Source organism: Miniopterus schreibersii (genome assembly GCF_964146895.1).
Source record: "Miniopterus schreibersii genome assembly, chromosome: 7".
In the NCBI taxonomy this organism is placed as follows: Eukaryota; Metazoa; Chordata; class Mammalia; order Chiroptera; family Miniopteridae; genus Miniopterus; species Miniopterus schreibersii.
Window position 1 is genome coordinate 49,343,378 of NC_138108.1, and position 13,936 is coordinate 49,357,313.

The 13,936-nt window shown below is 35.2% G+C and overlaps 1 protein-coding gene across 11 annotated transcripts in view; it reads right to left on the reverse strand.

The window, feature by feature from the left end:
• Nucleotides 1–13,936, reverse strand: part of SLC4A10 (solute carrier family 4 member 10) — a 206,109-nt gene that overhangs the window by 95,409 nt on the left and 96,764 nt on the right. For all 11 annotated transcript variants that reach the window (XM_081143043.1, XM_081143037.1, XM_081143041.1 and 8 more), the window contains exons 3-5: nucleotides 12,976–13,122; nucleotides 10,220–10,358; nucleotides 469–629 (exon numbers count right to left, since the gene is read on the reverse strand). In XM_081143043.1, coding sequence (XP_080999169.1) covers nucleotides 469–629; nucleotides 10,220–10,358; nucleotides 12,976–13,122 — 447 coding nt within the window. The remainder of the gene's footprint in view (nucleotides 1–468; nucleotides 630–10,219; nucleotides 10,359–12,975; nucleotides 13,123–13,936) is intronic.

A 13,936-nucleotide genomic window follows, 5' to 3' on the forward strand; every position in this document is an offset into this window, starting at 1 on the left:
ACTTGGCATCTTCTGGAATTCAAGAGTTTAAAAAAAGTGATCATACCTTTCTGTTCTAAACTAACATTTTTCCCATTTACTGAATAAAATTTTTTCATTTTGGTTATTTCATATATTTTAATATTGAAAAAAATCAATCTCTAGCTTTATGAGTCTTTTCCCTTAAATTTTCTAATGGTGAGAGTCTAATTACGAATAATAGTGAAAACAATAAATATAAATGGGAGTCAAGATATCTATCTTCTTGTTCTAGACTTGCCACTGGACCAGTTAGACTCTATTTTTCTGAGATTCAGCTTATTTTGTTAAATAAGGAGGTAAGAAAAAACATTTTTAAGATGTCCTACGCTGATCATGAGAATTTATTTTCCAAAGGTCACACATGTATAGAACTATAAGGAAAAGGTAATAACACATATCATCTGTAGCCATAAGAGTGAAATAGGCTAAGGGGAAAAAAATATATACCTGCAATTTCTTCTAAAGTATTGGCATGCATATCCAGCAACACAGTTCCATTCAGAATACAACTTCTCAACTCAAACAAGCTGTGCAATGAAAGAGTCGCCACGTAAGGCTTGCTCCACCTCTCTCCTCCATCTTCCACATCTTCTTCAAACTTCAACCACCTACACAAATAAATATTATCAGAACATTGAATATTACATTGTAGATCAATGGTGCTTTATCCAATAATAATCAAAAGTAGAAATAGAAAGATATTCACATTGCTTCCTGGTTTCACGGGCTGTGAAAGTAAGTAAAGGCTAGCCCAAGTCATTTGGTTTATTTCATGTAACAAGCATTCTTTCTGTCATTGAATAACATATTAAAACAAAAAATGCATATATTATTTGTATTAGTTTGTCTAGCTCTGAAAAGTTATCTTAATATAAATGTTTCATTAGTGATCACAATAAATCTGTTATAGAACTAAGAAAGAGTACATGTACTTCATGAAAAAATAACAGTAATTGAAAAAAAGATGCAAAGGAAAATCTAAAAGAATACTTTTTCTTTAGTGGAAATATTTAGTTTTAGGCCTTAAAACTGAGTATTTGAGTCCCTTAATAATTTCTCCATTCAATTAGAGAAGCTAGCCTAATTTGGGGCCTATTCTATAGGGAAAATACTTATTAGGCCTGTTTGGATACAATCCGATGATTGCAGTCCCATCCTAGAAACTAAACTTACGAGAACTGAGCTCAGCCCCCATTCCCTGGGCCTTCTTGCCAGGAACGGAGAATAAAAGAACCTTGATTTCATGGTGCCAAATGGACACCACTGCCCTCTTGGAGTGAAATAAACAGTAATATCTAAGATTGTTTCTAAAGATATTATGCAAGGAATAAAGAGAAAACTGATTTTACGGCTTTGGCATAAGCACCAAATCTTTCATTCTTTTAGAGACCTGCCCTCTAATACTAATAGAGGGCCAGTTTAATTCCAACATTTCTAATGAATCCCAGCATAAATTACCTTTCCTCCCCCATCCCCCACCATTTTCCTCATTCTCTACTTAAGTTATTTTGCCCTAACTTCCTCCCTCCATGCAATACCACTCAAATTCTCTATATGATATTATATTACTGTTTTATGTAACCAAATGATCCAACTCCAACAGAGGACAAATATGTTGCAGTAACTAGTTAGGGAAACAGTGGATCAGCCAAAAATAACTGACCCAAAGGGCTAGTCAGGATGATTAATGTGCAGAGTTCCAAGAACTATAAAGAGCTATGGATCTGTCCTCAGTGTTCAGGGAGCAAAAACTTTTGGGGAAGTGAAAAGAAAATCAATAGGGGAGAAAAGTCAAGCCGGCCAAAAGTTCACAGATAGGGAAGAATAACTACGCCTGTCAGGAGTTTATAAAGCACTTGAAGGTTAAAAAAACTTATATTTAAGCCCCAAATCACTGACAGCACCTCTAAAACTGACGGCAATTTTAGAGACTATTTGTCTACACAGTTAGGAATTTTCCATATTAGTGGTTTTTAACTTTTTTAGCCCTTAACAGGGCCATAATACTGCATAAATCATATGATGGCCATTGCAGAGTATTATTCATCAACTATAATTGGTTCTCTCTCTTTTCTTAGTAAAGAATAGATATTACCATCTAGCTCCCTCGCCTCCCTGAGTGAGGTCAAGTGACTGTTGACGAGTCCTGGAAGTCAGAAATGTTCAAGACGGAGGCTGCTCTACCAGCTGGGGCCTCTAAGCAACTACAATGAACAGATGTGCAGAGCCCCCATTGCTCCATGACGGACATGTATCACGAGACACAAAAAAAGCCTTTGTGATTTTAAACTATTAAGAATGCAGGATATTTTTTCTAACAGAATTTAGCCTTTCTTACACTGATACAGATTACCATTTTAGCTACTCATACCAGCACCAAAAATTTTAATTAAAATGAATCATGAGGGCAAATATAGTTTTAATAAATACAATAAATTAATCTTTCTTGCCAGGTTCAGAAGTAAAGCTATGGTCACATCATGAATGTCAGTATTTCAAAGGATCAAGCTCTTGGCAGACATTTTGAGGTGGTATAGAATTGTGGAAAGAGCCTTGGACTAACTGGGAATAAAAAGAAATCCAGGCTTTGTCGTTCATTTTCATCCTTGACTCAAACAAATCTCAAGTTGAAAAATGTTCTCTGTTCTCTTTCTCATTTTACATTACCCACAAACATGGCACCAAGAGAGTGGATACAACTTTTATTAAATCTTTTATCACCTTGTATACTATTCACATATGATGTTGTTTTTAGACAAAAAGGGCAAAAGAAAGGAGCTTATAGAGCAGCACTTATTCTGGTGTAATTTTGACTGAAGAACCTTGTTAGATTTGAAATCTGGTTTCCAGGCTCTTGGGTAGTAAAGAAGACAGGGACTATAGATTTCTCTCAACTGAAAAATGTCTTCAATTAATGTTTCTTGACTATAGTACATTCTATCTTCCCTATATATAAAATCACTTCCAAAATGTTGTATTTAAAAATTTTACTCAAGCAAGAAATCCTGAAAAATGTTTCTACATTACTAAAGAATTATATTGTTTAATTATTTAACTATAAATCTATAAACTAAACCATACAATAATATTGTTTGTGAGTTGTGATAACACTAATAACAAATTCATTCTTAAAATACTTGTGGGCTTCTGGATCTATATATATTAGCAAACCCTTTGTAATAAGGAATATTACAGTTAAATTTTATACTTCCAGGTAACAGTGAAGATGATTAAATAAGTAACAAAACATCTACATCATTTTATCATGGCTCTTTTGAAAGTAAAAATTTAAAATTTGAGAATCCTGAAAAAATGTATGTGGGGGGGGGGTGTGAGCATGTAGTCTCGTGCATTTTTATACTATGTAAAGATAAATTCAGTAACCACCACCACAATCAAGATACAAAACTGTTCTATCACCACAAAGAATCTCACTCATACTTCCCTTTTATATTCTCACCCCCACCCTGTTTCTCTTCCATCAATCACTAATCTGTTCTTTATCACTATATATTTGTCATTTTAAGGATGTTATGTAAATTGAATCATATAGTTTTCAACCTTTTGAAATTTTTCCTCTAAGTATAATGCCTCTGAGGTGCATCCAAGTTGTGCATAACAACGGTTTGTCACTTTAATTGCTGAGTAGTATTCCATTGTATGGATGGATACACCAGACTTTGTTTGACTGTTCATCCACAGAAGGATATCTAGGTTGTTTATAGTTTGTTGCTATTACAAATAAAGAGCCTATAAACACTCATGCAGAGGTTTTTGTGTGAATGTAAGTTTTCATTTCTCTGGAATAAATGCTCAAGACTCTGTCTGCTGGACATATAGTAAATGCATGTTTAGTTTTATAAAAAACAGACAAACTGTTTTCTATGGTAGCTATACCATTTTACATCCATACCAGCAATGGATGAGAGATCCAGTGTCTCCACAGCCTCACCATTTGCTTTATGACTACTTTTTATTTTATTTTAGTTATTCTATTACATGTGTAGTGATATTTCATAGTGGCTTTATTTTGCATTTACCTAATTACTAATGATGTTCAACATCTTTTTATGTGGTCAATTTTCATAGTATCTCCTCTTCGGTGAAATGTCTGCATTTTTGCCCATTTGTTGAATTGATTTGTTTGTTTTGATACTGTTGAACTTTGAGAGTTCTTTCTATATTCTATATATAATATTTTTGTCAAATATGTGGTTTGCAAATATGTTTTCCGTATCTGTAGTTTGTCTTTTAATCCTGTTAACAGGGTCTTTCACAACAGGAAAGTTTTTAATTTAAGTCCAATTTATGAACATTTTCTTTTATGGATTGTGCTTTTGGTATTATGTCTTAAAACTCATCATCTAGCCCCAGATTCTGAAGATTTTCTCCTATGCTTTCTCTAAAATTGTCATAGCTTTATGTTTTACATTTAAATTTGTAATTTACTGTCAATTAATTTCTGTATACACTGCAAGGTTTAGTTAGATCGAAGTTAATTTTTTTTTTACCTATTGATCTGTAATTGTTCCAGTATCATTTGTTGAAAAGACAAATCTTCCTCTATTTATAATAGCTCCTTTTGTCAAAACTCAGCAGTATCTGTGTCAGTCTTTCTCAGTTCTCTATTCTGCTCCATCGATCTATGTGTCTATCTGAAAAGACATTTTAAAAACAAATCCAAAAGGTATATTCTTTCCTTTAGAATAATTTCCTTCAAACTGGGCCCTTGGCCTTATGGGGGGAAAAAGAATGGAGTCTCTGGGAGTTCCAAGCAGTTTGGTTGTTAAGATGACCACAGATAAGTTATATGCATGAATGCTTTGATATAGTCACAGGTTTCACGACCATTACAGGAGGCAGTGGAAGATCCTTCCCATAAAAAGGAACCCACAAGTTACAAATATCAAGTTACTAAGCATTTCAAGGTTCAGTGCTTCATGCCAGCTTCAGAATAACGCCAAAGCTCTAAGATACTTAAACATTTTAAAGACTATATTAACATATATATATACACACAAATATATAAGTATAGCTATTTTCTGGGGGGGTTTGTTTTCATTCCATTTTATACGTCAAAGTAGGAATTAACAAGTCCAGGAGCACACCAAATCCTGTTTCAAGATTTGTAGTCACCAAATATGCTGTCAGTTGCAAAATGCCTGATTGCAGTTAATGACCTAAAGTGCTGCAATTTATTCCAGTTTTCAAATAAACTCAGCTGACATTTGTTTGCATAGCAAACCATAGCAAACAAGAGTCTCACAGGCATGAATGAGAAGTGATGGGCAATGAAAAAAATCAAGATTATAGGCCAAATGCACAATATTTTCTATGGGGGAAGGGCAGATTAAACTGAGGAGAATATCTTCATTTCCTTTAGAAATGTCCAGTATGTCTGGATCTGTTTTCATCCATGATTAAAACATTGGAATCTCTTTGTACTAAACAACAACTTAATATAGGTGTTTCATGAATTCCTTGAGGATTAAATTGATAATAATCTCTATAATGCTCATATTAATAATCTATAAAATAAATTTCTTCTGCAAATTAGAAATAGATCTTTTCCAAAGACATTAACTCTTTCTGTTTATTCTATTCCCACTAATTCAGTTGGCCTTCCCAAATAAATGTTAGTCTCTGATTCTACTCATATAGGAAGTAAAGGGGTTACTATCCCATCCAAAATTATACTGTTGGGGGAAGTTGTGGATTCTCAAGAAAAAAACATCCTCTTTTGGGTAAAGCTGAGGATGTGGAGAGTTAGAGTCGGGACATGGTTAGGGTGGGGGCCTGAGAATAACATATGTAATCATAAAGTGCCTATTTTAAAGAGAAAGAGGAAAATGAAATAGATCCAAACCTAGAGTTTAGCGACATTAGCTGTTCCTGACCCATATTATCTTCCCACCTCACATTGCACTGAAAAATCGTGATGACTTGAACCTTTGCTAATTTTGAATATCAAATGCTTCACAACATCAATAAAATCATTTTGAAGTAATAATCTTTTCTACACTACCATGTATGTATCAGAGGCCTAACTGCTACCCCCTGCTTGGCCTCTTCTGAGCTCATTTGTGGAAAGCACTTTTAAAGGGCAACCGCAGTGAGTCAAGCATGTTGTCTCCACAATTGCACAGCTGTGGTATCTCTGAGCACTTTTCTATTAATAACATTATATGTTATTTATAAGCAGAACATACTAATTGTGTTGATTTCATTAGGCCTTGTCATATGGTTTCTTTTAGGGTTTTTAAAAGTGAACAGCTGGTTTTCACAAACATTTATTAAGTAATTTTGATTCAAAAATTTAGCTTCAAAATCTAAAACTTTGCTCAAGTTTTACTTGGCAACAACAGTGGGAATGAATTATTCAAGATATGATATATGACAGGTGCAATGTGTTGATAAAATATGCTTTTTATTTCTATTAAGGGAGAAATTATTAATCCCCCTGGAATACTAATCAAAAGAGTGAAGCGCTTCAAATAGTTATGCTAATGATTTATTAGAATTAAGTTGCATTTGAAAATTAGATGGATTAATGAATTAACTAAATCAGCTTTTTGAAATGAATTAGGGCCATCAAGGACACAGACAATGGTGGGGAGAGGGACTGGGGAGGGGGATAGGATGGGGTGGAATGGGTCATTGGGGAGAAAAAGGGACATCTGTAATATTTTAAACAAAAATAAACAAAACAAAACAAAACAAATTTTTTTTAAATTAAATTTAAAAAACACACAAATGAATTAGGGCCACCAGAACAAAATTTCTTCTGCCACTTTAAAACCCACTACATATCTAAGTCTTCAGTAAATACGTCCTGTTCTTCCCTGACGTATTGTCTCAGCCAAAATTCATCTCTCCTCCTCTTCAATGTCTGTTACTATCTGATTGCTCATCAGATGTCTCCCTGAACCCCAAGCAGCTGCATTCACATGCATAAGGTTCCAGAAGCATGGCTAAGAACACATGTCCTATCTAGTAATATTCAAGTACACTAATAATTAACTGGATCATCTCTTTTATTATTTTTTTTTTATTTTTGTTTAAAATATTACAGATGTCCCTTTTTCTCCCCAATGACCCGTTCCACCCCGTCCCATCCCCCTCCCCACTCCCTCTCCCCACCATTGTACGTGTCCTTAGGTTGTGCATATATGCATCTAAATTCTTTGGTTACTCTCCCCCCTCCCCCACCGGCCCTCCTCCATCATATTCTTTATAAATAAATAGCAACACATTTTGGTGGTTTAGGATAAACACGTTGTTCAACCCAATCCATTGGAACATGATAAAAACCCTATCTGCTCAACTGTGACAGAGTGAAAGACTAGATTGTAGTATTGCACTGTCACGTCCTAGCTATATGACACTGGGCAAGTTACAAGAAGTTACTGGTTAAAAGGAACAGATGACTATCTGATCTGGAAGGTGAAAAATCAACAAGCATTTTTAGAATAAGAGAGTTTCTCACGCCAAAACACATATTCCAAACTTACTTCTCAGCTTTATTATATGGGATGAGAGTAAAGAAAAAAATATAAAAGAAATAATTTCAGTCATCCAGGAACACCTATTTCTATTCTTATTTCCCCATCACCATTTATCCCCTCTATGCCCTCTTCCACCTCCACACCCCCTCCATCATCAACTCCCCACCCCCGCTGCAATCACCACACTATTGTCCATGTCCACGAGTTCTCTCTCTTTTTTGCTCAATCCCTCCACCTACCAACACCCCACCCCAAAACCGGAGCTGTCTGCCTGCTCTTTGTCTGAGTCTATCTCTATTTTGCTTGGTAATTATAAGAAATAGGTGTTCCTGTTTCACTCATATGTGGAATTTAATGAACAAACAGGAACACCTATTTCTTAGAACCAGTTGAAGATTAATGTTTCTGGCCATAGACAGGGAGGTTTGCACTTTAAATTTCTTATTAACAAGTCATATCAATAGTTATATCACTAATTTGTGAAGATTACTGTGTTATCAAGTAAAGAAGATGATTACATATGTCATGTGTATTAAAAACTCCAAAGTATTTAGTTTTTGATACAACTGGAAGAAAAATATAAGGTAAAGGTTCTTAATCTTGAAATTAACCAGGTCATATAAAAACTATTTCAAATTTAGTTTTATATATAAAATATTGCAACAGAAGGCATCATAAGGAAATTGATTGATTTTGTAAATATTTTATTTAAAAGGTAATTCATACAGAATAACATTCCACCAATTTTAGGTATTTAAAAAGGCAAATATGGCCTGGCAGGGCGTAGCTCAGCAGTTGAGCGTCGACCTAGGATCCAGGCGATCGGGGTTCAATTCCCAGTCAGGGCACATGGCCGGGTTGTGGGCTTGATCAATGACTCTCTCATCATTGATGTTTCTATCTCTCTCTCTCCCTCTCCTTTCCTCTCTCTGAAATCAATAAAGATATATATATATATATATATATTTTTAAAGGCAAATATGGAAAATAATGATTTTACATAAAATGGGTAGAGAAAAGAAGCAATTAGTTCACAGGAATAAAAAAAAAACATGAGGTCCAGGCCAGGTAGTTCAGCTGGTTAGAGTGTTATCCTGATATGTCAAGGTTGAAGGTTTGATCCCCAGTCAGGGACACATACAAGAATCAACCAATGCATGCATAATATTCTCTCTCTCTCTAAAATAAGCTAATTAATTAATAAAAACGTATGAAAATATGTTCAATCTCACTAATAATTAAAGAAGTATAAATTAAAGCAATGAGATTTATTTTTCATCTATAAAAATAAAGTTCGATGATTTAACGTGGCAAGGATTTGGACAAACTGAGTGTTTTCATACAATGTTAATTAAAGTATAAATTACCAAAACAACTTATGAAGACAATTTTTCAATATTTTCCAAAGTAAAAATCTCTGCTTGCTCTTTGGTACCTAAGTTCTACTGTTGGAAATTCACCCTATATAAATACCAACAAAATAATGCCAAACATATGAATAAATAATCACTGCAGCAATGATTATGGCAAAAAAATAAAACAGCCTAAATCACCATCAAAACTGGCTAAATAAATAAATGAAAGTTCATCCATATAATTTACACAGTCATTATGATATAAATCTGCACTGATAACATGGAAAATGGTCCAAATATATTTTTAAGTGATAGTGGGAAACTATTTTGATTCCCTCCCATTCACCCTTGTGGTTTAGATCCTTGCTACTGAAAATGTGGTCCTCAACCCAAAAACATTGGTGTGACACCACCTGGAAGATTGCTAGAATCTGACACTATGCCTGAGGCCCACTCAATCTACATTTCAACAAGATTCATGATTGGCATTCACAATAAAATCTGAGAAGCAATGGGTAAGTGACAATCCTAGGTGTGCCCACAATTCCTGTGCACACTTATCACAGCATTCATTATAGACTATTTACAACTTTGTTTACTTGTTTAAATCCTCAAATCAGACTGTGAGATTCTTAAAGGCAAATTCTAAGGTTTTTTCCATTAGGGTTTTATGTCCATTGCACCTGGCACATAATAGATACTTCATAAATGTTTGCTACATAAATGAGCCAACGAGCAAGAATAAAAATTAAATGCAAATTTTAGCTTACTACTCTTTTACAGCAATTTATCAACTATATGCAATATAGACATATTAATCACAAATGACAGAAAAGTAATTTTTATAAAGTTATTTTGAAAAACTACTATGCTTGAATGTATAGTTATCCTAGAAACACATTACAAAATATTTTTATCTTCACCAAATAGTACATAAATCCAGGACTATACCTAAAGCCTCTTATAATGTTTGCCCTTCCTTTTAAAAATCCCCCCACTCAAATTATCATATAATATCACTAGTTTGGGCACAAGCCAGCAATCGCAAAGAAAGAAGTTACTTTTAGATTTCTATTGTTTTCCTGATGACACACAAATTATGCTACTGTTTATCTTTAAGACTGCAGCTGCTGTTGGCCCGGAGTCAGTATTTACTATAATTAGCGCCTTCAGAGTTCATTCTGACCCATCCCCACTACAGGATATGCCCAGGCCAGAGGAGCAATTTCAGAAATTAGCAGCGCTCCTGGCTGTTCGCAAGGTCAGGGCAGCGGCAACCTGCTTTCCAATAGCATGACAGTTCCTTAGTCCGTGTCCCCCTCCAGCAGGACTCCTCACCTGGCCGTCTCTCGCCACTCGGCGTCCTCACCTTCGCGCCAGCAGATCTCGTCGAGCTCTGTGAACAGGTCGTGAGGAATGTGCTCCTCGTCATCATCCTCGGTCCCAAGAATGAACTGGACCCTCTGCGACGGGGTGTCTGTGGAAGGTCAGAGACACGAGCATGTATGACCGGGGCTTCAAGCTGAAAATGTCCCGGCCGCCTCCTCCATCACCACTCCAGACTCACGCCTCCCCTGCCTCCACTGCCACACTCATCTAAAGTGAACTTGGGGAATTAAAACTAAATTTAGCATTACATTAAGTCTAGCAGAATATAAGAGCATACATATGTAAAAGGGTAAGTAGATAATGCATAGATATTATCAAAAGTCAAACCAAATGTGATAATTATTTTGGATTATTTATAACACTCATGGAAACTATTTACATAAACACGTCTCTCATTATATATGTAATATTTTATGGTAATATTCAGAAAAATAGACTATAATAAAATTCACTTATACTAAACCGATGCTGAATAAAAAACCTCCCTTGTGATGTTTCTTCATAGTCACATTCACACCCTCCCCCCAACCCTTAGCAACGACTAATCCGGTCTCTGTTGCTTACAGTTTTTCTTTTCCCAAAATGTCATATAAATGGAAAAATACGATATATAACCTTTTCAAGCTGTTATCACTTAGCAGAACGCATTTGAGATTTTGAAATGTATCTGTGTCATGAGTATATCAGTAGTTCATTCTTTTTACTGTTGAGTAATAGTCCATTGTAGAAATGTACACAGTTTGCTTATCCATCCACTTGTTGAAGGATATTTAGGTTGTTTCCAGTTTGGGGCAATTATGAAGTGAACTGAGATAAGTATTCTTCTCTGGGTTTTTGAGTTGAACTTAAGTCTTTACATCTCTAGGGTAAGTACCTAGGGGTGGGACTGCTAGGTTATATATTAAGCGTATGTGTAACTTTATGAAACCGCCTAACTGCTTTCCAGAGTGTGTGCACTCTTGCATCCCCAGCAGCAGTGTGCGAGAGCTGCACTCCTTCCACCTCCTCATCAGCACTTGGCGTCAGTTGTGGCTTAGCCATTCTATGTAGTGCTGTCTCACTGTGGCGCTCATTTACATTTCTCTGATGTCTATTGTTGACAGTTTTTCATGTGTTTATTTGTCATCCATATGTCTTCTTTGGTGAAATATCTGTTGAAATATTTTGTCCATTTTTAATTAGGTTGGTTGCTTCTTTACTGTTGAGCTTTGAGAGCTCTTTATAGCTCTTTTGGATACAAGTCTTTGATTTGCAAATATTTTCTTTGCATTACAAGTATAATTGTTATCCCAAATTTCATATGCCACTAACTGTACAGCTGAATGGAGGAATGGGGGGTTGAGGGAGGTTGGGGAACTGTTTAAAATAGGAAAGACTCTATCATGTTTAAAAGCGGGTGAGAATAATCCAGTTGAGCGAAAGAGGACATTTAGATTGTAAATTGTATAAGTTACCAGGTGGGAAAGAACAAAAAATAAACATAATTGAGAAAAAAAAAAACTCCCTTATTGGTATTAAAAGGGAAAAAAGGACAGTTGCAGATGTAAGCACATAGATCTGTATATTTAATAGGAGGGACGTTGAATGAGTTCTTTTTTGGTGACATATTTTCCTTCTGAAGTACAAAGCATCTGCTAAGTGATGGTGAAAGGGGGGATGTTGGAGAATGGGGAAGAAAACTGAAAAAAATCATTTTTTTTAAAACTCAAAGAAATGCAATAGGATTGGGAGGAAGTGTTGAAGATCCACATAAGTCATGAGTTTAAATGGTTACAATCCACCCAGTTGAATGATTATGTCCCGCAGAGCATGCCTACTTAGGAAGGAAGAGAGAAAGCAGAGACATGGGGAAAACCTAACATAAGTATGGATTTTAAAGTGGGGGTGAAGTTACGAATAAAATTATAACAGATATATAAAGTATTAGCAAAAATTTTACTAAGATTACAAGTTCTGAAATCAGAGTAGGATAAAGAAATAAAAATTACTACATGGACAGAAATAAAAGTAGAGGGATCAAATAGTTGCACAAGCAAATAAGAAGAGAACCTGTGGTCAGAAATAAGAAGAGAAGCTGTGGTCAGAGAGCAAGGTGAGTGCCTTGGTGACGTCAGAGATGGAGTAATCATGGATGAGTAGGTGAGCTGGGTGCAGTGAAGACGGTCATAGGAGATGGGAACTGAAAGCCTGGTTCTTGGTTATGTCATGTATACAGGCTCTCAAGCCTCTCAGATATGATTAACAACTACCATATCACTATATGTTGATATTTTATATCTACTTTCAAAGGAAGAACATTCAAAATAGTAGAAATTTCACATTCTAAGAATGAAATTTGAGCAGATTAGCAATATAAGTGGGAATTTAATAAAGCATATCCTCCTGGATTTTCAAACTACTTAAAGCAATGACTATTATTGGCATAAATTATCAAGGGTTTATACAACTAAGTTTTACTACATAAGTATATTTCCTCGACCACACACCTAAAACAATTCTCACCTTCACAAAGCAGATGCACAAAAGGAAAATAAAGATCAAGCTTTCTCTCTCCCACTCCTCCCCAATCTGTCCAGCACAATATGTTTTAGAAAAATATAAACAATTTTATGACTACAAGGTATTATTGCTAATTTGGATTATACAAACAAGTATAATATTACATATTATGGTCACAAATTTAATAAAAACAAGGCAACTCTTACCAAAGGAAGGTGACTCCCTTCCATCCTCTAATCCCGAATCCTTTTCTCTGTCCCTCTTTCTATGTTTATGACCACGATGCCTGTGACGTCGATGGCTTTTTCTTCCTCCCAGGGGCACATGAACTCCAATAAAGAGTGTCCGATGACCTTCATCAAAAGTAAAAGCACAAATTAAGCTCTAAATTACTCCAGATCAAAGAAGATGATGACTTACATGTCAATGCAAACTCAATTCAGTTCCATCCAGCACATAGTGTTTGTGTTTACGATGTGTGTAAATCTTAGGGTATAGCACAGGTCTGTCACAAAGATTTACAATACTAATTACTTGGTTATATATTTTATAATCACCATTAATTTATTAACTGTCTTAATAATCTCTCTGTGTCTATTTACCATAGTTTATAATCATACTATTCTTGTTTTAAAAATTCATTCTACTTTCTATCTACCCTCAACTAATGAGTTATCTCATCAGTTCCCTTCCTTTCAGTTAAGTGTGTGAAACAACCAGTCTTTAATAAACCAGATTTCACCAAGGTCCCTAGTAACGCCAAGTACTGTGGAGTTTTGTCAGCTCTACTGTTCCTATCTGTGGCACTCGATACCATTGGCCACTTTCTTTTCTATGACTTAACTTTCTCTTGGCCCTCCTCCCTCATTTGTTTTATATATAGTGGTTTCCTTTGATGGTTCTCCTTCCATTTACCCATTAAAGATTGGGATCCCCAGAACTCTGTCCTTGACCTCACAATTTCATCCAATAGATAGATAGGTAGGCAGATGGATGGATAGGTGATAGATAAGTAGATAGATAGATGATAGATAACATATATAGAGGGTGTTCCCCAAAAATGTATACACACTTTAACAGCTGATTTCTATTACATTTTGAAAATGAAATGTATTTTAATAAACACCGCCTTTATAATTATTCAAAGTGTGTATACATTTTTGGGGA